The sequence below is a fragment of the Pocillopora damicornis genome, chromosome 10 (genome assembly GCF_964200805.1).
Source record: "Pocillopora damicornis chromosome 10, jaPocDami1.2, whole genome shotgun sequence".
In the NCBI taxonomy this organism is placed as follows: Eukaryota; Metazoa; Cnidaria; class Anthozoa; order Scleractinia; family Pocilloporidae; genus Pocillopora; species Pocillopora damicornis.
Window position 1 is genome coordinate 8,392,651 of NC_142679.1, and position 24,976 is coordinate 8,417,626.

Consider the following 24,976-nt stretch of genomic DNA (forward strand, 5'->3'; position numbering starts at 1 on the left):
TACTTCAATAGTTTCCAAAAATACATCAGTTGGCACATGCAGTGTTCAACTGCCTTATTTATTTTATAGGTTATAAGCGGGGTTTCCGATAGTGTCGCATCTTATAGGCCCATTTCCAGCCTTGATGTAACGCGGTCATTTGTCATGTTTTTGTCTTACCTGTCATGCAAGACACACTGATATAAACCCCTGAGTATAGGAACCCCGGAATGTAAGACCCTGATTATAAGACCCCTGATGGAGTAGGGGGTAGGCACTTATTCGGGGAAGGGCGCTTATTAGAGCATGGACGCTTAGTCGAGGAAATACGGTATTCATCATTGGTAACCTTTTTCCAGAGCAGACATCATCTTATTTAAAGTATCTGATGAACTCTCGTCACTTTGACACAATGAACATTCAATTTCAAGATTACTCCACGATATTCTAACTCTTTTAATTGAAAAAATTGTACTTAATTGTGAAATTGAATCAGAAATCTTAATTCTAGTTGCATTGTCTTACGTAGCGTTTCCAATATAGTGTGTCAGCGCCCTCTTTTTTATTAATTCTTATTCAAATATTCTTTTGTCTATCACTTATTTTATTACTTATTATCATATGCATCTTTTTGAACTGTTGTGGAGAGAAAGCATTAAATTGAGGCTCTTGTGTTGGACGTATTTTTTGTACAGACTTGGTGTTAGGTACAGTAAAAGTCTTTACAACTGATTGTATATTTGCATTAAGGGACTGGTTCGCAAATCTTAATATTATTAGCAACAATGATTAGTACTCATTAAGCAACAGACCACACTTTCTATCAGTTTACTGGCTTAATAACTCACGTGGGGATGTTGGAGGAGGAAGAGAAGTTTGTAAATCAAACTTTTTAAATGGGTTTATACAATAAAGGATAGGTTTTTGACCAATCAGGGCGCTCGTAGTACAGTCGAGCCTGTATGAAGCCCACGGAAAATGGCGGGTGACCGCTTGATACAGGTTCCACAGATAAGGGGTATTACAAAAAAAAAACGATAAACAACGCCTCTTTATGCCGTAATTGACCGCTTAATGTACAAAACCTCGCTCGAAGATATTACTTACTTTAATTTTGGGAGAGAAACATGGATTAAAAAATTACTTGAAGAATTATTCCTAGTTTTATTTGAATGGTCCTGCTTTCATTGACCGTTCAATACAGGTGGGAAACAATAAAAACAGGTCATTGTGACTAGATATAGGTTGACTGCGACCACTTGGTAGAGGTGACCATTTATTAGAGGTGAAAATTGCAGTATTTGAGGGGAAAGAAATTCGAGACTTTGACAACTGACCGCTCAATACAGGGTGACCGCTAAATACAGGTTCTAATGTATCTCAATTATCTTATAAAGTCGAATAAACATGAATATAAGGGCAACTTACTGCAAAAAGGTTGTCAAAAAAAATATGCAGAAAGCAAAACGGAAAAAGCTCAATATGATTTGATCAGCATAAAAATTTCCTTCTAAGGAATTTGACAGTTTTAGAACATTTGCTTTGAAGTGTGAGTTAGGTTGAGGTACTTCTTCTCTTCTATCTTCTGACTTATTTTTCACACATGTGCAGTATCCAACATGAATACTTAGTATTTAGATTTCTCCGAACAGTTCCTCTTTGGCTTTTTCCTATATTCATTTCTGGTTTTTTCCTTTGACAAAACCTTTTCAATTGAGAGTATATATTCTTGTCTATAAGTATGTATATATCAAGGATGCTTGTAAATCTATGTAAAGCTACAACTAATTTTGAGCTAAAAAATATTAATAATAATAAAAAAAAAGCGTCAAAAAGTAACGGCTGGAGTTGGCATCAAGGGATGCCCTCAACTTGAAGGAATAATGCCATTTTTTGTTAATTTTACAATGCTTACCAGTTTTGCCGACGCCACAATATCAAAACAATCCACTGGATTTTGTTGGGTGACATGAGGTGGTTTTTGACATGGTCAGCAAAGACCTATTGGTGGTAATTTTAGCGAGTGCTTGAAAAAGTTTAGTGTTGTTATCCTGGCTTTGCTACTTTTTTAAGATTTAAACATCACAATAGTTTTAGCAACCGGTCGACTGAATTTCCGTAAAACATTGGGCTCAAATGGTTGTACAAAAGGAACCCATGCGGGTGAAGTCCTTATTCAGGTCTTTTCTCGTCTTCGCACTCGCCGCATATCGGAAGAAAATGAATTTACAAGCCGAACTAGAAAGCAAGCAATCTATAGTCTGCTTAGCAAGTTCTCACTTTAGCGTTTGAGGGGAGAAGTGGGAGGGGATGGATAGATGGAAAAGGGCTCTTTTAAGTGCCCCACCTCCCTTTCCCCATTCTTAGTGAGTTTTCTAACGTAATACATGGACTGAAAGAGTTTACTGCACCAAAATATATCCCATAGATTTGATGCATCTCTCATCATTATCTGGGGAATGAGCTGCTACATTTCCACACGTAGTGGAATTATCAGGAGATCCTCCGGTACCAAACCCAATTCTGGAGTCACAAGAGTCACAATGGTTATTGTCGTTAGCTACATAACCAATTCTTGCTTTAGAATGACGACTTGAAGAACATTCAGCATTGAAGCCCTCCTTGCTACAGTTCAGTTGTAAAGAGCCCTGCGCACCAATCAACTTCTTCCACTCGTTACGACCCAGTGAAGAAGCGTGCCACATCCCATCAGCGATCAGTGAGTGTAGAGAGTTCGCCTGCATGTTAATGACAATAAACCTGAGCTGTCCACTTATCTTCATACCGAGACAGATCTTGGAGAGAGGTGTGTTCCAATAGGTTGGTAACTTGGTCTCTTGTGAGTCAAACCCAGTCCTCCCGCCGAGGGTGTTGTATTGGTTTTTATCACTCCAGTAGTGAGAGTCATAGTGAAAAGTTGCCTAAAGAGAATTAAGAAGATTTAATTTATCCTTAAATGTAAATAACCCGATGCGTCACCAAAGGCAGGACCCTCATGAACTCAGTAATACAGTTGGCGTACAAGCCATCAATCTATACCCTACTTGCGGGCGGGTTAATTAGCAATTTGTTGCCTTTTGAGGTTTTAGGTTATTGTAGAATTTAGGTAATTAAAGAATTTCCTCAAGCAGGCGCCGCGAGAAGAATATGGGCGAGTTATTAAGAGATTCTATCGTAGTTTCGACGCTTCTGAAAATTTATTGCATGCACTTCATCACCCGCAAGAAAACCCCGCCAAGAATATTCCGCCATAGAAGGCTTACCTGACGGCTGTTAATCTTCATTACAGGTGTCCATCCTCCATCTCCGCATCCAAAATTCCCCATCTGACAGAGAACTGTGATTGGTTTAGAGTCAAGGTATAATGTGACCATTTGACTGGCGTTTGACCTGTTTGATACGAAAAAAAAAACCCATTCGTGATCATATTAGTTTGCGGCGAAAAATCTTCTCTCGGCGTCGAAACCATTCCATAGTTTTGTCTCTTTTTATGCTCGAAAAGATAATCATTTGGTATCACTTACTTAAAGAGGTTGTAAGCTTCTTTGCAGGAACCAGTAACTAAATGGACGAAAAAAACAAAAGTAAGGTGTTTATCCTCTAAAATCCTCCACCCCCCTCCCTTCCCCCGTAGTTAATGATAATTGGTCCCTGAGGGGAAGTAAGTAAAAATAAAAATATATATTCAGTTCCTCAACTCAGACCTTAGCGTTTCGCAGGCAGATGCTTAATCAACTTAAGCATCGAGAGATTCAACATATTTGCGCATTGCATTAAATGTTTCTTTAGTTATATATTTTTAATGGGACCTCTGGTTCTTTTTAGCAGATGGGTACCTTTTTTTACCGTCGGGAGCCTGAAAACTGGTTGCCATGATTACAAAATGTCAATCACCAGTGCAGTTCCTGACACTTCTGAATGATATTTCCAATGGTACCGTAATGGATTGGATCCAGTTAATATTAAAAATTTTCAAAATGTGAGTGGAAGACCACCTTAATCAACTTAAGCATCGAGAGATTCAAAATTTTTATGCATTGCATTAAATATTTGTTAGTTATATATTTTCGTCAGCTATTTTAGAACATTTTCGAGCTCCAAGGTTAAGTAGAAAAATTCATAGCAGTTACTTGAGAATTATGGTATTTAATGCTATTAGATGTATATCAGTCACAAAACCATGCCAAACTATTCACCTTTTTCACAATATTCTCCTTTAAAGCCTTTTGCACAGCGGCATCCGAATGAGCCATCTCTATAGTTAGTGACACAGGTAGCCCTGTGTTGACAAGGTGACGAAGAGCAAGGTGACTGTAGAGAAACAAAGTAGGAAAATGGTTGATGAGCTATCCGTCATTCCGGTTCGGATTCGTTTTAGTGGAAATTTTTCATGGTATGGACAACCTCATATGATAGTATTATCAGGTTTTTTTTTTAATTATTATTTTCATCTACAGTATAGAGATTTTGGCCGGGTTTTCTGCCTTTGCTGGTATTTGAGAAAGTAGCTTTATGAGGTTAAAAATATATTGCTAAGCCGTTGGGATCTATGAGTCTGGAAAGCTTTTCTGACTGTTTCGAACGTACGCAGAAAATGAAGAAGTCTGTTGATAAAACATTTTAAAACACAAAATTGAAAAAAAAGCTGACCAAATACTGACGATGTAAACGACGATTCCATTCTTTAAATAAAGATAATCTGGTATCTTTACTAAAATTTTCAACCGAGTCACATGTATTTCCTTAGTATGCTGACGCGCCTAGGAAACAAAGGCGGTAAGTAAGATAGTGCGCCGCGCGAGAAAGTGTATGCATGCTTTGCAACATGCCATAGAAATACGGTTGTCACCATAATGAATACGACAACAGACCGAGACCATTTGCAGTAACTTTAACCTGACTGCCTTCTCTCTGCCTTCTCTCTCTTGGCAAAGTTGTCAAACTTTTAACATGTTTATTAGTCAAAATTAAGAAATGCTTCCTACCTCAATGGCAAAATGATGCGAACTTTTATTCCCTTTATACTCTGTGGAGTTTCTGAACTTATCAGATGACAACAATTCGCACCAAAGTTTTCCATGGGTTCCTTTGAAGGCGGCCAGGTTTACAGAAAAACACAACGGATTGCTAAGACATTCGAACGTGCAGTCAAACACATCAGACACTGCCACTGTTCCAACAAGTGGCACGTTCAAGTGATGAAACTCGTGTTTAATGAATGTACGTGTCAGAAAGGTTCTTGTGGAGGAGGCGCGGTTGCCCTCGCGATACACAGGGTTTGACTCTGTAACGGGAAAGAAGAACAGTTCAGTAATAAGAGGACATGATGGCAGCACTCAGAGGAAGGAGTGGCGGGGAAGGAACTGACTGGTTACAAGAGATGATGAAGTGAACTATAACAGTCCCCCCCCCCCCCATACCATTCAAGACAATTGATGTTTTTCATATCTACGTTACTCTTATGAACCTTCATTTGGCGAAATCCGCTGTTTAAGGGGATGAAAAACCATTTTTCTATGGTTAGTAGTAAATCAGCTTCACTAAATTGCCACGTTTGAGACATACCCTAAAAAAATAATATTGAAAAAATTTTTTCAAGAATGGTTTCAAGGCCGATCAGTACCAGCCTCCCTTCTTCTCATTCACCCCCCTCCCCCTTCCCTCCCAACTCCCTTCAAGACTTCCGGGGTGACCCCTGCCTCTCTACGACTTAAACAAAATTTGTACTCGTGCCGTATTAGGACGTTGTAGAGTACAACGAAGAGGTAGCTGAGAATGATGAAAGAATTGAGGTATTTTTAAAATCCAGGGATCTTTTGTAGTATCAAGAGCATATTTTAAGCTGATCCGTGTGTTTTTCTCTCTCTTTCTTTTCGGGACAATGCTCAATTATATGTCAAGAAAAATTTGATCCATATTTTCCTTTCGAAATGAACGTTAGTAGTATTTTTGAGCGAGGTTTTGTGAAAAAAGTGGTCAATTATGGCATAAATGGCGCTTTTTTATCATTGTTAAAATTACCCCTTTTCTTTGGAATCCATTTTAAGCGGTCATCCCTGAAAGGTTGAAGAAATCTTGCGACACTGTTATTATCGCACCTGTCTTAATTTTAGAATTCATAACTTTTGCCAATTGGAAGCAAAACAGATGTTATTTTGTCAATAGCTTGTAGCTGTCTAAACATGTTGAGCCCCTCGACTTCCTTCAAACTTAATTAACAATTTTCCTCCACTGTTGTCGCCACTCAACCCGGGAGGTCCTCGGTCAAGTTGGGTAAAATCAGGCGACATTTCGCAAGATAAAGAAGAGTAACATATGAAAAATTTAGTTTGGTGAAAAAAGAAAATCGCTTCGTTGAACACTTAAAATGATCATATCGTAGGTAGATTTTTCGCAGCCATTTCAACAAGTCACTTCGATTTTAATTCATTCGAAAGTTTTTCAGGAACCTCTTAAACATAAATTTGTATTGTCTTACCTTTTCAGTTATCAATATCTGACACGCCATTCACCTTAAATACACGCGTATTCTGAGTGACTAAAATACCATTATTGACTGAGGTAACATTTCAAACAAAATTTTGCAAATAAAGCTCTGGTTGTTTCCGTTTCTTTCAAACTTTCCATCGGAAAAGGGTAGAACATCAATCAATGACCTTATAGGCATAGGAATCGGATGTTTCTGCAAACCCAATTTTAGAAGTCTTTGATAAATTTTTTAAATAAAAGCATGGCGAGGTCGAAAGCCTGTGGTTTACCTCCGCAATTTTATCCAGGTTTTAAAGATGTGTAGCTGTTGTTTTGGAAACATTTAGAATTTAACTTGAAGTTGAATAAAGGCTTTTTCAAACAATGTTTTAGCTTAGTCTTGAAAAACATTTTTCAATGTGGAGTGATGGAGTGTTATTTGCATTTAACCAAGTTGAGGTGCTGAACAAATTGACTTCAATTATATAACTCCGCAACAGCATTTATATATGTAAAGGAAGTTAATTAAACAATGAGATTGTGCCATTCAACGGCGTCCCAAGTTATCAGTTATAAAGCAAATTTTTGAAAGAAGTTTCTAAAGATCATTCAACGCGCATCACCATTTGTCAAGTGAAAATGTGACAAAAAACAAAGACTGCTGGAATTCAGGGATCATCGGACTTTTATCCAGATTCTGTGTTAAATTATTACTGTGAAATAATAAATATTACCAACATCAATGTTCTCACACTGAAAACAATAAGAGATACGCATTAATAAACGCATCTTACAAACCTTGTGAAAAGGCTGGATCTGGAATTAGAACAGAGAGTTCAAATAGAAGGGGATAAAGGAGACCAAAAACCATGTTGAGAGGAGGTGTCGTCGCTAATGTGAGATATTTAGCCTTGCCTCTGATGCGACTGACTTGTGAGCGACTGAAATACTGAAATGTTGACTACAACCAATAGAATATAAGCGTATCCAGCTGCTCCCAATTTGCTGACTTTTAAGATAGCACTTCCCTTTGTTTCTGCAACAGTGGATGTCTCAGTGCTATGATTGAGTTTTAGGAGAGCGGAAGGGAATACGAGTCAAAAATCAGGTTTAGAGTTGTTTTAGTTATCAAATCCTGTGATCTAATTTCCTCTTTACTTTACCCGTAACTCCAATGGGGCATCATTTTCTGACTAGTTTCTGATTAACTGATTGCGCAATGACCATTTAATTACATCTGAGCTTGCCAGTAACACCCAGTAGTTTGGGTTTATAACTAAGGCAACCTGATCATCCAGAAAAAATTCTCTGTTTTACAATCACAAGAAATTTTCAATATTCAGTTTGTAAAAGTAGGCCTCACGTGAAATGCTCAGCTAAAGCTGAGTGCCTTGAAACGATATCGCAGATATCACCGAAATCACAAGGCCTGAAAAATTTTCATGTTACTCGTATTGCAATCGTGGAAACCATTGTATCAAACGTACGCCGTTCTAAATCGTTCACCTCTGCGCGCTGTCTGTCAAACATTTCTCCGTAATTCAGCTGTGAAATTCTAACGTTAAAAAAAAAAACAAAATCGTTTATTTGCTAGCTTCCTTTCTCTTAATCGCCTATTTTCCTGAAAAATTGATAATACTGCGAGTTAGATCTTTTTCGTCGCCATTAGGAGTGCGCGAAAAGAGTTATTATTGATAAAGGAAATGTAACTTGATAAGTTTTCTTGTTGACAAGTTTGCGACTGCAGCGTCAAATGGAAAAAAAATTTCCAGTATATCAATGGCAATTTTGGAGTAAGGGAAGTTGCTATTTGAGGAAAAACTTGCCAACGAAAAATCTATTGACAGTACAAATGACTTGCAAGAAGGAGGTTTAAGAAGGTTTCGTGAAATTCTGCGCTATGACAAAAGAAACAGAAATACCATATATGGGTTATGAACGAGAAAAAGGTGTTAAAAACCTATACATATCATTCAAAATCATTCAAAAACCCTTTCAAAGAGAGTCTTTGGGTATAAATTTTTAATGAGTTGTGAAGATGGGTTCCTATTTACGTGTTAACTCAATTATTTACAAAGAGAACTTCGAAATAAACTTGACGTGTTCATGATTACCGGTATACAATGTGGTTACCACCTTAAATTTTTTAAAATTTTTTAACCATCTGTAGCATTTCCACAACCCAAAAATTAGGATATCTAATGAGCGCGGCTGCTTTTCATGATTCACGAGCACGAATGATTTGTTTTTATTAAAATTTCTAGAAGAACTTGATGAGTAGAGTTGACTCAAAAAAAAATTCCATGATGAGCAAATTGAGTCATAATACAAGCTTTTTGACATACAAAACTACTCATAATTTGCCATCCGGGCTGAAATAGTCCCAGAATTACCGAGAAAGCTTCTTTCGAAACCAGCATAATCGGACGGTTTTAGATTCATTCGTGGCTTGTAAATAAAAAGATCGACATCTAAAATTTGGATTAAAAATCATCTGTGGCGTTTCTGTAAGACTTGCAAGAGTAGTCTATTAGTTTATCATTCTTCGAGTTGAATTTCCCTCAGCTCAGGATCAAGAGAATGTAAGGGTTCCCATATTTTCTGTTGTGAAAATTTAATGCGGTGCTCTTAGCCAACCCTTGTGGAGTTTTACAGCCAGTTTTCGTCTGGTAGTGCGGGTTCATTAGGGTACGGTAAATAGCTGGTCTTATGCTGGAAAATGTAAAGTCCTTAATGTGCAGTGAGTTACAATGCCTTGCATATGTTGCTGAGTACCGTAAAAACTCGTGTATAAGCCGCACCCCCAACTTTCAAGCATGATTTTGAAAAAAAAAAAAAAAAACCAAAAATGCGCTTTTGTAAACCATCGATCGGGGAAAGGCTTGTTGCTAAACGAGAGTTTAACAACCCAATGGACAAACGCGCCGTGAAGGACGACGAAACGGTCGGCCATTTGCCTCGTGAATTCTCTCGAATAGCGTGGTATTTTCTTGCACGTAGTGAGGAAATCAGCGTTGAAGTGATCGGTCGCAGTAAGCAGCTGTGCGGAGGAATGGAGATTCCGTGTCAGTTAGAGTTTAACTGCTCAAACAAAACGCGGATGAAACGCTTAAAAGAACTACTGGCGAGCAAGATTGACACATTTACATATCTTTACAGTAGCGTTTAACTATTAATAAGTAATAAGTCTTCCTCTCGTTCCAAATCATCGCTAAGCAAGCACATCCGTCTTGGTTGTTTACGCTGTTCCGTTTGGTTGACTTTCCTAGGAAGGGTCTACTAAAAAGAAGAAACTTCTTCAGTGAATTACCCATAAAAAATCTTTCACCGTGCTACAAAAAGCCTTCTTATCTGATATATTGATTCAACAAATTACTTTCTCCAAATAAAACTTACCCTCACTACCAAAGTCAAACGTGATGTCATCTCCAATCAGCATGAGTGGAACCCACTCAGAGACTTTAGTGTAGCCGTTGTTTCTCATCCACTTCATAGCCTGGTGATGAGATTCACCGGCGCTTTCTCCAGCAACAAGATGTTCGTAGAAACGACTCATGAGCTGTTCTGTTGCTGTGTCTGATATGGCCCATAATGCTACCAACACCGACCAGGACCGGATCCTAGGAAGTCTCGAGCGATTCCAATCATTCCTTCAGCTCTAATCTCTCCACTTCCACTGTGACAACCACTGAATACAACTAGTTTAGCTCTTACTTGAACTTGTGATATCTCAGCCATCGTCGACAGACAATCTTCTTCTTGTGGGCTGATATCAGGGCTGTCAGAATTACGGATAGGGGATAAGGCGATTTCTCCTCTTTCGGCATCACCATGTGCAGCAAAGTGTATCAGTCTCACCGATGTTATCTTCTCAAAAACTGCCTGGTTGGTCGCTTGCTCTCCTAACAAAGGTTTTAATTACGCCCAACAGTCGTCCAACCATCTTTGCTTCTTTTCTTGGACAAGGTAATGAGGTGATGTACTGAAAATCTTCCTTGAAAATGACCCAATCAACTTTGGTATCACCCACGATCAGCGCATCAGTCCGACTGTGATAATCCACTGGACTATCTTGAATGAGCTTGAGCGTTATCAATGAGGGAACTATACGGATCCGACGAGTCTCCGATAAGAATTGCCCCTCCTTTTCGCTCAGGGAAGCAAATGGAACTTTGCATAAGCTACTATGAGGTACAATGATGACTTCTGGTTCCACAAGGAAATCAGCAACGGGGAAGATCAGGAGTTTGGAACTCAAAGAAAGACTTGATTGGAAATCGAAAATAACTTCTTCATCACCTTCCTTGAGAAGTCACAGATCTGTGAGGCTTTCTAGCTCATCTGGACTGTGTTGTGACTTAATGACAAGAGGCAAAGAGCGATCTTTACATTCCCATTTGGATTGCATGCCGAGGCACCGGAAACTTTTGATAAAAAATAACTCAAATTACTGTCTAATCGCGTGCCAAGAATTTCCTCACCCACTGTCGTTCTTTTGAAATGGATTTCTCCACTCGTTTTAAGGATCCACATTAAAAGGTTATCACAAGCAAATGAAATGTATAAAAATGCACGGCAGTTTCTTTTCTAACAATAATTTCAATCCCAATCCATGATTTCGGATTGGCTGAAATGTTTGTTTGAACAGAATATGTAGCAGTCTGAAGGTCTGTCAGGCCTCTTGCTCGTCCCAGCTAGTTTGTCATCAATTGTAGTCAATTTTTTTTCCAAAAAATCCTAATGACTACGTACCAATCGAGTCCATCCACTTGAGCTTCCAGCCAAGGATTAGCCCACTTTGGACTGGAGATGATTTTCTTCAACTGGATCAATAAACCGCGTAAAGGACCATACTTTTAAAAGGCTTCGAGCGGTGATTAAACGATACTTCAATCCACCAGAAGTATGGAGCTTTGGCAGAAATCGTTTCAGACATTACACCAGCGCCCTGAATCGTGTATTAACTTTACGTGATGTTTGGTAGGTGTGGCATGCATTTCCAGCAAACAGGAAGGTTGATAACGCTTACAATATTTCTTAGATTTTTTCTAGAACTTCATTGGGAAGAATTCTAATGTGACATTTGTCATCCCCTCTTGTTGCAAATAAGTCGATTTCTACATCTGAAACAAACTCAACTTCCATCGCCTTATTACCATCATTGGTGATACCATTGTCGACTTGATTTTGCAATTCAGAATCTGTCTCGTTTGGTCGGCTCCCATGCGTAAGTTCCTTAGCCATATCTGCAACAATGTCCGTGTCGTCACCATGCCGACGATACTGTCAGGCCCACTTTTTGCGTCAGTGTCACCCATTTCAAAATCAACGACGTCCTGCTCTATACGCATTTTATTTGCATAATCCTCGGAAATTTCTCCTTCACTTGGGTCATTTGCTTCGTATTCTTTTTCAATACCGTTGTTGTGATCCGTAACTTGTTCCAAGCTCACATTGTGCTCTCCTTGGTTCTCAGCAAAATGGCCAAGGTACACAGTAGCTGCTGAAACACTTGCTGTCGAACCGAACTCATGCTGCCCACCAACTCCTGGAGAGGAAACTATTTGGATGTCGGCGTTATACAAGTTTGCTGCTGCGTACAGCGAAGTCTGATTCCCATAGGTCCCATCGTACGCCATATGAGTTATATAGTCGTCTCAGCAAGCGAAATCATCATCTGCCAAAAGCTCCAAAGGAGGGAAGCCATCGCTATCGTACGGATTACTTTTTAAGTACTCTACTATTTTCCTCATGATTTCAGGAGATCTTTAAATGCCCAGTCTCTTTGCGTGGTGCGATAGTGCAGCAAATTGGCAATTGCTATCTCCAGGAGGATTGTAAACCAATCTAAAACCCTGGTCTTCAGTAGCCTTTGTATAATCGTCTCTTCTCATAGGTATCTAGTACGTTATGTAGTGATCAATGTTTTTCTTTTTAGACAGCTTGGCGCATTTTTGTTTCTGTTTTTCTGGCTCTAGTGTAAAGCTTGTGATATCGTCCACAGAGATCTATTTCCTTTCTTCCTTTCCTTAAAGTGGCGAGGTGTATGAAACTTAATACGTATGCAACTTGATCTTTCGTTTCTCGATTCGACCCTCCGTCAAATGCCGTATATTCGATGGTTTTCCTCTCAAATGTATACAAACTTTTTCTCCGATGCTGTAAATCGATGGCGGATTTAAGCGAAGTTGTGTCCACTGCATTCGCCCGTCACATCTGCTCGTGGTTTTTTAGTTTGCTTTTGTGATTTCAAAGCTTTTCGTGAACGTTGGTTACGGTCATTCTTAGTTAGGCAAAGCCTACCAGCATTAGGAAGGATTTCGTCTTGTAATCTGTTCTCTCTGAGGGCGTTACGCTTTCGTGCAAAGTATATTTCGAATGGTGTTTTGTAAGCTATCACTTCCTTAGGGTCGTTATTTAGAATTCTTTGAGAAAGAGGGAACTGTTTGATTTAGGCAAACTTTTTCTAGACCGTACTTCCCCTTTAAATCACAACAAGACAGTCTCGACAATAAATATTTTTGAAAGCTAGGTCACCTTCAAAGGTTAGATGCAGACAGGTTCTGTCGCTCGATGTGCGACATACCCACATGTGGTCGATAAAGAATGCAACTTCCTACCTCTTGACAGATCACTAGTGCCCAGTCGTTTTTCGACGACATTAGTGAGACTTTACCGATCGTTGATTGGGAACTATTCTGCTTATTTCCCATGTTTTTATGCCGTTAAAATTATCAAACAAACTTCTTTCATTTGTATCTAAGTGAAGAGAGATTATTAACAGATATTTGAAAAAACTATATAATTACTTTATTGACACAACAAATTTACAAATAAATATTTCACAAATACGAAGTCAAAATGTTCGTTGACCAATTTGAAGGTTTCGTTGAAACAATTGACAGTTACTCAGTAAGTTCATAAATATATAAATATATACCAGTGTATGACACTTAAATGATATGCTGATACATCTCAGCAATTAATTATACTATATTCTGGTAGATATAAAAATCGTTCCCGTGTTTCTGAAAAATTTTGGAGTTGGAAAGCCCCAACGTTAACTATTCTATGGTGCACATGAACAGGCAGTGTTATATCTTTTTCCTTCCTCTGTGATGAAGTTGGACGGAACACATTTCCTCTGGTTGTTGTTGTTTGCCATGGAACTAAAACATGCGGTTCCGGAAGATGTAATCTTCTTACAAATGGGAGAAGTTACTGTTTTGCTGCTTGGCAAAGTGAAGGAAACAACTCTGCCTGTGTAACAACTAGGCTCGTCACCAGGGGACCTCTTTGATCTCCATGGTACAGCACCATGGGTGGACGGGACTCCGCCATCTTGAATTCTGCGCATGATGTTGTCGAAATCAGTTGCCCGGCCATTTCCACGGTGAAGAAAAATCGCGAGGATAACGACAAGAACCTAGAGTATAGAATTCTTTTGTCAACTTTCTTGGAAAAACTTTTTGCCTTTAAAAAGTATTGCTAAATTATTAAACGGACAGGATCACAAACCTAACCATGTTGCCAGGTAAAGCGATTGAAAAAATTTCATTGAGAAATGATTAAAAAGAGTCAAAAGAACTTTTACAAATACGTTATACAGTAACAAAGGGCATTAATGTTTTACCTTGAAAACCTCCATTGCTCAATTCCTTTTTATTTCTTGTTGTCTGCGATGAGGATTTCTTCTCCGCTTGCTGCTTTGTTTCTTTCCTCAATTCCTTAAAGATTTTTTGATGCTGAGAAAAGTTTCTCTCTGCTTATATACAATTTTTCGTGCTCTCAATGTGTTCCTTGAATAAATATATTAAAACTATTTTGCTCGATGTTCCATCCCCTTTCATGTTGTTTTAGTTCTGTTTCGCAGATAATTTAGAAATTGATCTAATAACTAATTTTTGAAACGTCCTTTTAGTAAAATAGGCTCATCAATAATATTGTTCTATTTGAAGACACTAGAATAAGTCGTTTAAGACACCGTTCATGCAATTTTTTTTATTAACTTAACAATATACAAAAAAAGCCTGACTTTCTTGACTGAAAAGTTGAAAAACCATTTCCTTAACATGATAATGTGTATAAATCATACTTGTTACCACCAAGGAGGCAAAGGTTGTCCTTTACCCAAAACAATTTAGTGGAGTCTCGCGTAAATTACTGAGAATCTAATTTCTTCCATCCCGTCATATTGTTACCAAATGATAACAATTGCATGATGTAATGTTTGGACCAAATTGGGAGTGATGATACTTTTAAATCTTACGAGGAAATAATTGTACAACAGCACGAAAACGGGCAAATACATCATGAGTCCTTGATTAAGATTTGATCAGTGTTAAAAGTCAGAATCATTTATACCATAGGGTTACTTTTGTGATTTTAGTAACAGTCTTTGACTGATCGATAAAAGACCAACTGCCGGGAAATCATGAGCTGAATTCGAAAAAAACCATGCAAGATATTTTAATGAAAATTTCTACCCGGTATTTAGAGAAGTCGATGTCCGGTGTTTAATACGTCGATAGCTTTGGCAAAGAAAGAACTTCCCAAAAGTGTTGAATGTCAGACAGGATGAAAAGTTGTGACTCGATTGTGATACGAAACGAATGATCTTTCCTTACGGCACCCATGACAGGATCCAGTTGGAAGTCGTGTTCCTTTTTTGCTATAATTCAAACTGGTTTTTCAAATTACTTAGAAACTATCCGTTAATCTTGCATTTATTCTTCCACTGATATTGATGCGTGTTGTGATAATATGCTCTAGCAACATGAATAAATAATTTGGTGAAGATTCGAAACGGTATCAAATAGTCTATTTTTATTGGATAGAGACAGGAGCCCAATATCAAGTAATGGGCCCCTGATAGAGAGTGAAAATTGGTGACAAAATTTCGAAAGTGTCTCCTTCAAAGACGTCAACAACATCAACAACTTCAACAACAGGCATGGATTAAAAAGATATAAAACAATTTTCCGTCGCCTCACGCTCGTCACAAAACGAGAAACATCTCATTCATTCATTGGTACATTTACTACTTCGCTCAATCAAGCATTCATTGTGTTAATTTTCATGTTTATCATCCCGAAAGAAAAAAGCAACCTCTGTTTACTTGGGATCAATAAACCTAATAGACTGCATGCACTTTCTCTTTTTCACCCTCTCTCCCAAAAGAGAGGAGAAAATGCAATCCGTGCCTAACCTTAACCTACTGCAAAACAAATGAAAACGAGTTTTTAAAAAGAAAGTCTCCGAGCTGATGCCGTGAATAGGATTGGCGAAAGTAGTAGTTCATTTAGATCCTTACTGGAAACTATTTTACCGTTTTGAAATGCTACATGATATCTAGACGATTGCTAAAAAGATAGATTATTTGTCATGTATCACTTTAGTACCACAACTTTTCATCTGTATCGTATTTGAGTCTAACATTTAATACCTTTGCGAAGTTCAGTTCTTGCCAAAGTCGTGATGTCTCCAGTTTTAAGACGAAACACTTTCGGAAATCCCGCTTATGACCTAAAAGATAAAAGGCAGTTTAAGACTGCATGCGACCACTGCTGTATTTTAGGAAACTATTGAAGTAAAAAGGCAATGTTGCTCAAAAAGTTGAGGAGTTAATAAACAACTCTCCTCAATGTCAAAATTGTGACAAAAGGAAGACTCGGTAAGAACACAGTTTTTTGGTGAAAATAAATTGGGACTAGGGCACGACCGTATAGATACGAGGTTGCACAATGGTCAATTGATAGGGCACTTCCAGCTGCTTCACTTTCCTACTTAGTTAGTTACGATATTTTGCTTCTATATCAAAGAAACACTCTCAAGATGATAAGTTTGTGCACTGAATGGAGAGCTTGTTTTCTGTCTACTTCATATCACAATATCATGTAATAATCACAAAGCTTGTGATATGTTTATCTTAAGTGTTTGTTGGTTTAAAGAAGGGCCTTTTCCCATTAGCGACAAAGTTGTTTACGTAGACAAATTTTCTTTCATCACCAAATTTTACAAGTGCGGATGGTTCCACGGTCTGCTGATCTGTACTTTAGTACCACCCCCTCTGTCCTGTCACAAATTTTGGCCGAAGCGGGCAAATCTTCAAACGCACCGCCGACAAAATTTGTCCCGGAAAAAAATTAGGCAAAATCGCCTGAATAAATAAAACCGTTATAACTAGCGACTAGCGTGTTATTGAACTGAAATCAGTTTATTAAACGGGCAAAATTTGTCCTTTGTTGCAAATACTTGGGGATTATTAAAATTTTAAAACGACTTAGGATAAATCATGAAATTGGAGATGCAATCCTTTTACAACTATGCTGGCCGGTCTTATGAACAGATCAGGCGCTGACGGAATTTTACGGCTTTGAAATTTTTAATGCGGATTCAACAGACGAAACAAAACTTTATCAAGACAAATTTGTCCTTTCATTTTGTGGAGACAATTCAAGTTTGTCTACTAGTGCGGAAAGGCCCTAAATTAGAACTAGTGCATGATCGGATTTATAAGAGGTTGTACACTGGTCAGTTGACAGGGCCGGGAACAGGGCAAGGATTGAATGAACGAAAATAGAATAGGTATTTAATGCTCTTTGAAAGAATGGGAATTGAAAATTTAACATACTTTGAACAAAAGAAAAAATGAATGATCTCCGCATACTTGGCGCAATAGAAAAAACCTCTCCTCTCAATCAAGAACTCTGAAGTTTGATACCTAATGGTATCAATTTTTTTTTGCTCTTTTTGTTTTCTTCTTTTTTGTTTTCTTTATTTACATAGTTCTTTAAAATGTTTTCCTTGTTTTGCTCTGGACGTCTCCATCATTTCTTTTAGTAACCGAACCGACACGTCTGCCTTTTCTTTTCCTGCTTTAGAAAAAAAAGGGGGATTCTTGTCATTCCAGGGTACAGGATATTGATATTGTGTTTTTCAGTGGACGAAGATTCAAATTCAGGATCAGCAAGGTTTTTACAGAAGACCTATCAACACTGAAATGTAAGACGGCAAATGGCGCTCCATGTGCTCCTCGGTTAAGATTATTCAGATTATTGTCGTTTAGAATGGAGGACATGACGTCATAATGATGTGATCACCGATTCACCCTTTAACTCCCGCAAATGATTTACTTTTCACTTCTCCCTATAATATTCATACATTTTCCAGTAAACAGGTAATGAGAATACTCAAACTTATCCGAGGTAAAAGTTGTTACCAGACTAACCAGACTCTTGCAACTTATATACAAGGAAATCTGTAGCTGTAAGAGGGGAGAATTAACAGTCAGATCTTGGGAGTTAAACGGTTAAAGATCCTTATACACCTACAGCGCTCGGAAACGCTGGAGACACTCGGACGACGCTGCTTCTTAAAATGTGGACATAAAAATTGATCCATAGGACAAATCCTGACAAATTATTCGACATAATTACGTAACATCACGCTACTGTACAAAGACTAACCACAAGTCACGACGCAACTAATAAAAAGTAAAAACATTTGTAGATAATTGATGCATTAACGAAATACACACAGAAAACAAAACAATATGACAACAAGTTTCGCGATAACAATGCATCACAGACGATGATATTGTTTTACTCACGTGTACCTTATTCTAACGTCAGGTACTAGGTGAACGGAATTAAAAGCCGCCAGGTTTACTAACACCCGACAGATGCGGATCTGCATAATGACGAGCATGACAGTATAAGATATTACAGGCTGATGATAGAGTCAAAGTTTAGCGCGAGTGGTCATTCATAGAGTCTACAATAAACTGATGAAGAATTACGCATAGGTCTCTGTCTTGCTTTCGCTCTCCCTTCTCAATTTCACGTTTATACTGAATGATACCCATAATTTGATAAATACATCTTGGCAATGAATGAAGTACTTTGTGTCATAGGTTTGCCGATATAATATTGGTTGCCAATTGCCTTATCGATAAGGTGATTACCATTCCATTACTTGTGCGTGCTCTTTTAGGGTGTAGAATTCAAGTGGTCAGTTGTCAGTCCATTCATTCGAGTGTTGAGAGCTGTTGAGAGGAGTTAAATCACAACATGACGATCTCGATATGTCATAAATGTGAAAGTTAGATCAACTTTAAAGGTCAGATACAGACAGGTTCTGTCGCTCTGGATGTGCGACAGATCTTCATGTTTTCACTAGTGCTTAGTCGTTGCTCGAGACATCATTTACCGATCGTTGAATGGGAATTACTCTGCTTTTTTCCCCATCTTTTTATGCAGTTAAATTATTAAACAAACTTCTTCTTTCATTTGTATCTAAGTGAAGAGAGATTATTGACAGACATTTGAAAAAACTGTGGAATTACTTTATTGACACAGCAAATTTACAGATAAATATTTCACAAATACGGATTCAAAGACTGCGTTGAACAATTTGAAGTTTCCGTCGGAACAATTGACAGTTACTCAGTAAGTTCATAAATATATAAATATATACCCGTGTATGACACTTTTATGATATGCTGATACATCTCAGCAGTTGATTACACTAATATGCTTGTTGATATAAAAATCGTTCGGTCTTCCTGAAAAATTTTGGAGTTGAAAGGCCCCAACTTTAACTACTCTATGGTGCACATGAACAGGCAGTGTTATATCTTTTTCCTTCCTCTGTGATGAAGTTGGATGGAACACATTTCCTCTGGTTGTTGTTGTTTGCCATGGAACTAAAACATGCGGTTCCGGAAGATGTAATCTTCTTACAAATGGGCGAAGTTACTGTTTTTCTGCTTGGCAAAGTGAAGGAAACAACTCTGCCTGTGTAACAACTAGGCTCGTCACCAGGGGACCTCTTTGATCTCCATGGTACAGCACCATGGGTGGACGGGACTCCGCCATCTTGAATTCTGCGCATGATTTTGTCGAAATCAGTTGCCCGGCCATTTCCACGGTGAAGAAAAATCGCAAGGATAACGACAAGAATCTAGAGTATAGAATGCTTTTGTCAACTTTCTTGGAAAAACTTTTTGCCTTTAAAAAGTATTTCTAAATTATTAAACAGACAGGATTACAAACCTAACCATGTTGTCAGGTAAAGCGATTGAAAAAATTTCATTGAGAAATGATTAAAAAGAGTCAAAAGAACTCTTACAAATACGTTATACAGTAACAAAGGGCATTTATGTTTTACCCTGAAAACCTCCATTGCTCAATTCCTTTTTATTTCTTGTTGTGTGCGGTGAGGATTTCTTCTCCGCTTGCTGCTTTGTGTCTTTCCTCTATTCCTTAAAGTTTTTTTGATGCTGAGAAAAGTTTCTCTCTGCTTATATACAACTTTTCGTGCTCTCAATGTGTTCCTTGAATAAATAAATTAAAACTATTTTGCTTGATGTTCCATCCCCTTTAATGTTGTTTTAGTCCTGTTTCGAAGATGATTTAGGAATTGATCTAATAACTAATTTTTGAAACGTCCTTTTAGTAAACTAGGCTCATCAATAATATCGTTCTATTGTAATAATAGAATAAAAGTCATTTAAGACACCGTCCTTGCTATTTTTTATTAACTTAACAATATACAAAAAAACCTGACTTTCTTGACTCAAAAGTTGAAAAACCATTTCCTTGACATGTTAATGTGAATAAATCACACTTGTTTCCACCAAGGAGGCAAATGATGTCCTTTACCCAAAACAATTTAGTGGAGTCTCGCGTAAATTACTGAGAATCTAATTTCTTCCATCTCGTCATATTGTTGCCAAATGATAACAATTGCATGATGTAATGTTTGGACGAAATTGGGAGTGTTGATACTTTTAAATCTTACGAGGAAATAATTGTACAACAGCACGAAAACGGGCAAATACATCATGAGTCCTTGATTAAGATTTAATCAGTGTTTAAGGTCAGAATCATTTATACAATAGTGTTACTGTTGTGATTTTAGTAACACAGTCTTTGATTGATCGATAAAAGACCAACTGCCGGGAAATCATGAGCTAAATTCGAAAAAAACGATGCAAGATATTTAAATGAAAATTTCAACCCGGAATTTAGAGAAGTTGATGTCCGGTGTTTAATACGTCATGAGTAAAACTTTTGGAAAGTGCACCCTCTTATAACTGGAGACATCGATAGCTTTGGCAAAGAAAGAACTTCCCAAAAGTGTTGAATGTCAGACAGGATGAAAAGTTGTGACTCGATTGTGATACGAAATGAATGATCTTTTCTTACGGCACCCATGACAGGATCCAGTTGGAAGTCCGTTTCCTTTTTTATCATCATTCAAACTGGTTTTTCAAATTACATTAGAAACTATCCGTTAATCTTGCATTTATTCTTCCGCTGATATTGATGCGTGTTGTGATAATATGCTCTAGCAACATGAATAAATAATTTGGTGAAGATTCGAAACGGTATCAAATAGTCCATTTTTATTAGATAGAGACAGGAGCCCATTATCAAGTAGTGGGCTCCTGATAGAGAGGGAAAATTGGTGACAAAATTTGGAAAGTGTCTCCATTGAAAGTTTGTTCCGAGCGCTGTAGGTGTATAAGGATCTTTAACCGTTTAACTCCCAAGATCTGACTGTTAATTCTCCCCTCTTACAGCTACAGATTTCCTTGTATATAAGTTGCAAGAGTCTGGTTAGTCTTGGTAACAACTTTTACCTCGGATAAGTTTGAGTGTTCTCATTACCTGTTTACGGGAAAATGTATGGATATTATAGGGAGAAGTGAAAAGTAAATCAATTGCGGGAGTTAAAGGGTGAATCGGTGATCACATCATTATGATGTCATGTCCTCCATTCTAAATTACAATAATCTGAATAATCTTAACTGAGGAACGCATGGAGCGCCATTTGCCGTCTTACATTTCAGTATTTATGGGTCTTCTGTATAAGCCTTGCTAATCCTGAATTTGAATCTTCGTCCACTGAAAAACACAATATCAATTTCCTGTACCCTGGAATGACAAGAATCCCCCTTTTTTTCCTAAAGCAGGAAAAGAAAAGGCAGATGTGTCGGTTCGGTTACTAAAATAAAATGATGGAGACATCCAGAGCAAAACAAGGAAAGAATTATTTTAAAGAAAAATGTTAATAAATAAAACAAAAAAGAAGAAAAGAAAAAGCAAAAAAAATTGATACCATTAGGTATCAAACTTTAGAGTTCTTGATTGAGAGGAGAGGTTTTTTCTATTGCGCCAAGCATACGGAGATCATTCATTTATTTCTTGTTCAAAATTTGTTAAATTTTCAATTCCCATTCTTTGAAAGTGCATTAAATACCCATTCTATTTTCGTTTATTCCTTGCCCTGTTCCCGGCCCCGTCAACTGACCAGTGTACAACCTCTTATCAATCCGATCGTACCTTAGTTCTAATTTAGGGGCCTTTCCGCACTAGTAGACAAAACTTGAATTGTCTCCACAAAATGAAAGGAGAAATTTGTCTCGATAAAGTTTTGTTTCGTCTTTTGAAACCGCTTTAAAAGTTTCAAAACCGTAAAATTCCGTCAGCTGTTCGTTAAAATTCCTGATCTGTTCATAAGACCGGCCAGCATAGTTGCAAAAGGATTGCACCTCCAATTTCAGGATTTATCCTAAGTCGTTTTGAAATTTTAATAATCCCCGAGTTTTGCAACAAAGGACAAATTTTGCCCGTTTAATAAACTGATTTCAGTTAAATAACACGCTTGTCGTTGTTTATACGACAAGTGGTTAAAAAGTTTATAACGGTTTTATTTATTCACGCGATTTTGCCTAATTTTTTTCCGGGACAAATTTTGTCGGCGGTGCGTTTGAAGATTTGTCCGCTTCGGCAAAAATTTGTGACAGGACTAAAGTACAGATCAGAGAATTTCTTTTTAAAACTCGTTTTCATTTGGTTTGCAGTAGGTTAAGGTTAGGCACGGATTGCATTTTCTCCTCTCTTTTGGGAGAGAGGGTGAAAAAGAGAAAGTGCATGCAGTCTATTAGGTTTATTGATCCCAAGTAAACAGAGGTTGCTTTTTTTCTTTCTGGATGATAAAAATGAAAATTAACACAATGAATGCTTGATTGAGCGAAGGAGTAAATGTACCAATGAATGAATGAGATGTTTCTCGTTTTGTGACGAGCGTGAGGCGACGGATATATCTTTTTAATCCATGCCTGTTGTTAAAGTCGCTGATGTTGTTGACGTCTTTGAAGGAGAACAAGACAAACAATGAATGACCAAACACAGAGCCAACACCAGAGTGCTGGAGCAAGAATATGTTTAGTTAGCATTGTTAAAGGACAGACGGGGTGTTACTAAACTACAGATCAGCAGACCGTGGAAACCTCCAGAGCCTCCGGAACCAGCGCAACCTGCGGGACCATCAGTTTTTTTGGTAAAAAAATAATGAAATAAACTACAAGCTAAAATATCTTAACGCTGTTCGAGAATTTCATTTTCGGGCGTAAAGAAGATAACCTAAAAAGAGAAATGTCTCTTTTTTTTCATCCATCTTGACGTGAATATGCAAATATGTTTTACGTTGCGCAATAGGTGAAATGATTTGCATGGAAATGAACACTCGCACTCTCAACCTTTAAAAGATCTGGACTAGATTTGAATAAGGATAAATTTACCGTACTCAAGTGGTTGTTCTTTGTATCGTGTGAATTCCTTGGGCTGATTTGGGGAAATTTAACTCGGTTTTATCTCATCTACTTATCCCTTTACATAGTCCTTTCCAAGATATGTCTGTGAGTAACGCCAACTAAACAAAGCCCACTGGAAGCAACACGGTGTGAATTCGCGAGTCTGTAACCGCGGTCACGCGTAATTCTGTTCATCATGTATTTAAATACACTCAAACGCCTAAGGCGCTAAACATGAGTAGGAATATGCACATTAGAGAACGGAGACTTGCAAATAAATTTACAGTAAAGAAAAATATTTACCCTAACGGTGCAAAGCTTTACAAGAAAAAAACGACGACGCTACTTCTTAAAATGTGGACATAAAAATTGATCCACAGGACAAATCCTGACAAATTATTTGACATAAATACGTAACATCACGCTACTGTACAAACATCAACCACAAGTACACGATACAACTAATGAAGAGTCAAAACATTCGCAGTTAATTAACGCATTAACGAAATACACACAGAAAACAAAACAATATGACAACAAGTTTCGCGATAACAATGCATCACAGACGATGATGTCATTTTACTCGCGTGTACCTCATTCCAGCGTCATGTACTATGTAAACGGAATTAAAGGCCGCCAGGTTTACTAACACCCGACAGATGCGCATCTGCATACATGGAACATTAAAGAAAATCTAAAACATTTTTGAATAATAAAGATCTCGTCTCTTGCGAGATAGAATTTTGGCCTGTATATCTATCAGCACATTTACAATGAACTGGAAATGTAGTGCACTTACCGATGAACTGACCTTTTATGCCATGACGCTGTCATGCATTTACGATAAGTGTATTTGAGTGCAGCGTCTACACACATCACATGACTTTGATGGCACACGTATCTATTAACAGACTTTTTCGCGCTTACAGGGTTTCTTTGTCGCTATCGAAGAGACAAGCAAGACAGTATGACAAGCATGAAAGTATAAGATATTACAGGCTGACGACAGAGTCAAAGTTTAGCGCGAGTGGTCATTCAAAGAGTCTACAATAAACTGATGAATAACCACGCATAGGTCTCTGTCTTGCTTTCGCTCTCCCTTCTCAATTTCACGTTTATACTGAATGATACCCATAATTTGATAAATACATCTTGGCAATGAATGAAGTACTTTGTTTCATAGGTTTGCCGATATAATACCGGTTGCTAATTGCCTTATCGATAAGGTGATTACAGTTCCATTACTTGTGCGTGCTCTTTTAGCGTGTAGAATTCAAATGGGCAGTTGTCAGTCCATTAATTCGAGTGTTGAGAGCTGTTAAGAGGAGTTAAATCACAACAAGACGATCTCGATATGTCATAAATGTGAAAGTTAGATCAACTTCAAAGGTCAGATACAGACAGGTTCTGTCGCTCTGGATGTGCGACAGATCTTCATGTTTTCACTAGTGCTTAGTCGTTGCTCGAGATATCATTTACCGATCGTTGAATGGGAATTACTCCGCTTTTTTCCCCATCTTTTTATGCAGTTCAGTTATTAAACAAACTTCTTCTTTTATTTGTATCTAAGTGAAGAGAGACTATTGTAATTAAAACTGTGTAATTACTTTATTGACACAAAAAATTTACAGATAAATATTTCACAAATACGGATTTAAAGAGTGCGTTGAACAATTTGAAGCTTCCGTCGGAACAATTGACAGTTACTCAGTAAGTTCATAAATATATAAATATATACGAGTGTATGACACTTTCATGATATGCTGATACATCTCAGCAATTGATTACAATATATGCTTGTTGATATAAAAATCGTTCGGTCTTCCTGAAAAATTTTGGAGTTGAAAAGTTCCAACTTTAATTACTTTATTGACACAAAAAAATTTACAGATAAATATTTCACAAATACGGATTTAAAGAGTGCGT

The 24,976-nt window shown here is 37.7% G+C and overlaps 1 protein-coding gene across 1 annotated transcript; it reads right to left on the reverse strand.

The window, feature by feature from the left end:
• Positions 1 to 1,238: 1,238 nt before the first annotated feature.
• On the reverse strand, positions 1,239 to 7,357 carry LOC113678701 (uncharacterized). The gene is made up of 6 exons (XM_089186064.1): positions 7,246 to 7,357; positions 4,965 to 5,263; positions 4,176 to 4,290; positions 3,504 to 3,540; positions 3,243 to 3,369; positions 1,239 to 2,900 (listed from the first exon to the last, which is right to left on the reverse strand). The coding sequence occupies exons 1-6, from the start codon at positions 7,316 to 7,318 to the stop codon at positions 2,382 to 2,384; spliced, it is 1,170 nt and encodes a 389-aa protein (XP_089042190.1). The 5' UTR covers positions 7,319 to 7,357; the 3' UTR covers positions 1,239 to 2,381.
• Positions 7,358 to 24,976: the final 17,619 nt, after the last annotated feature.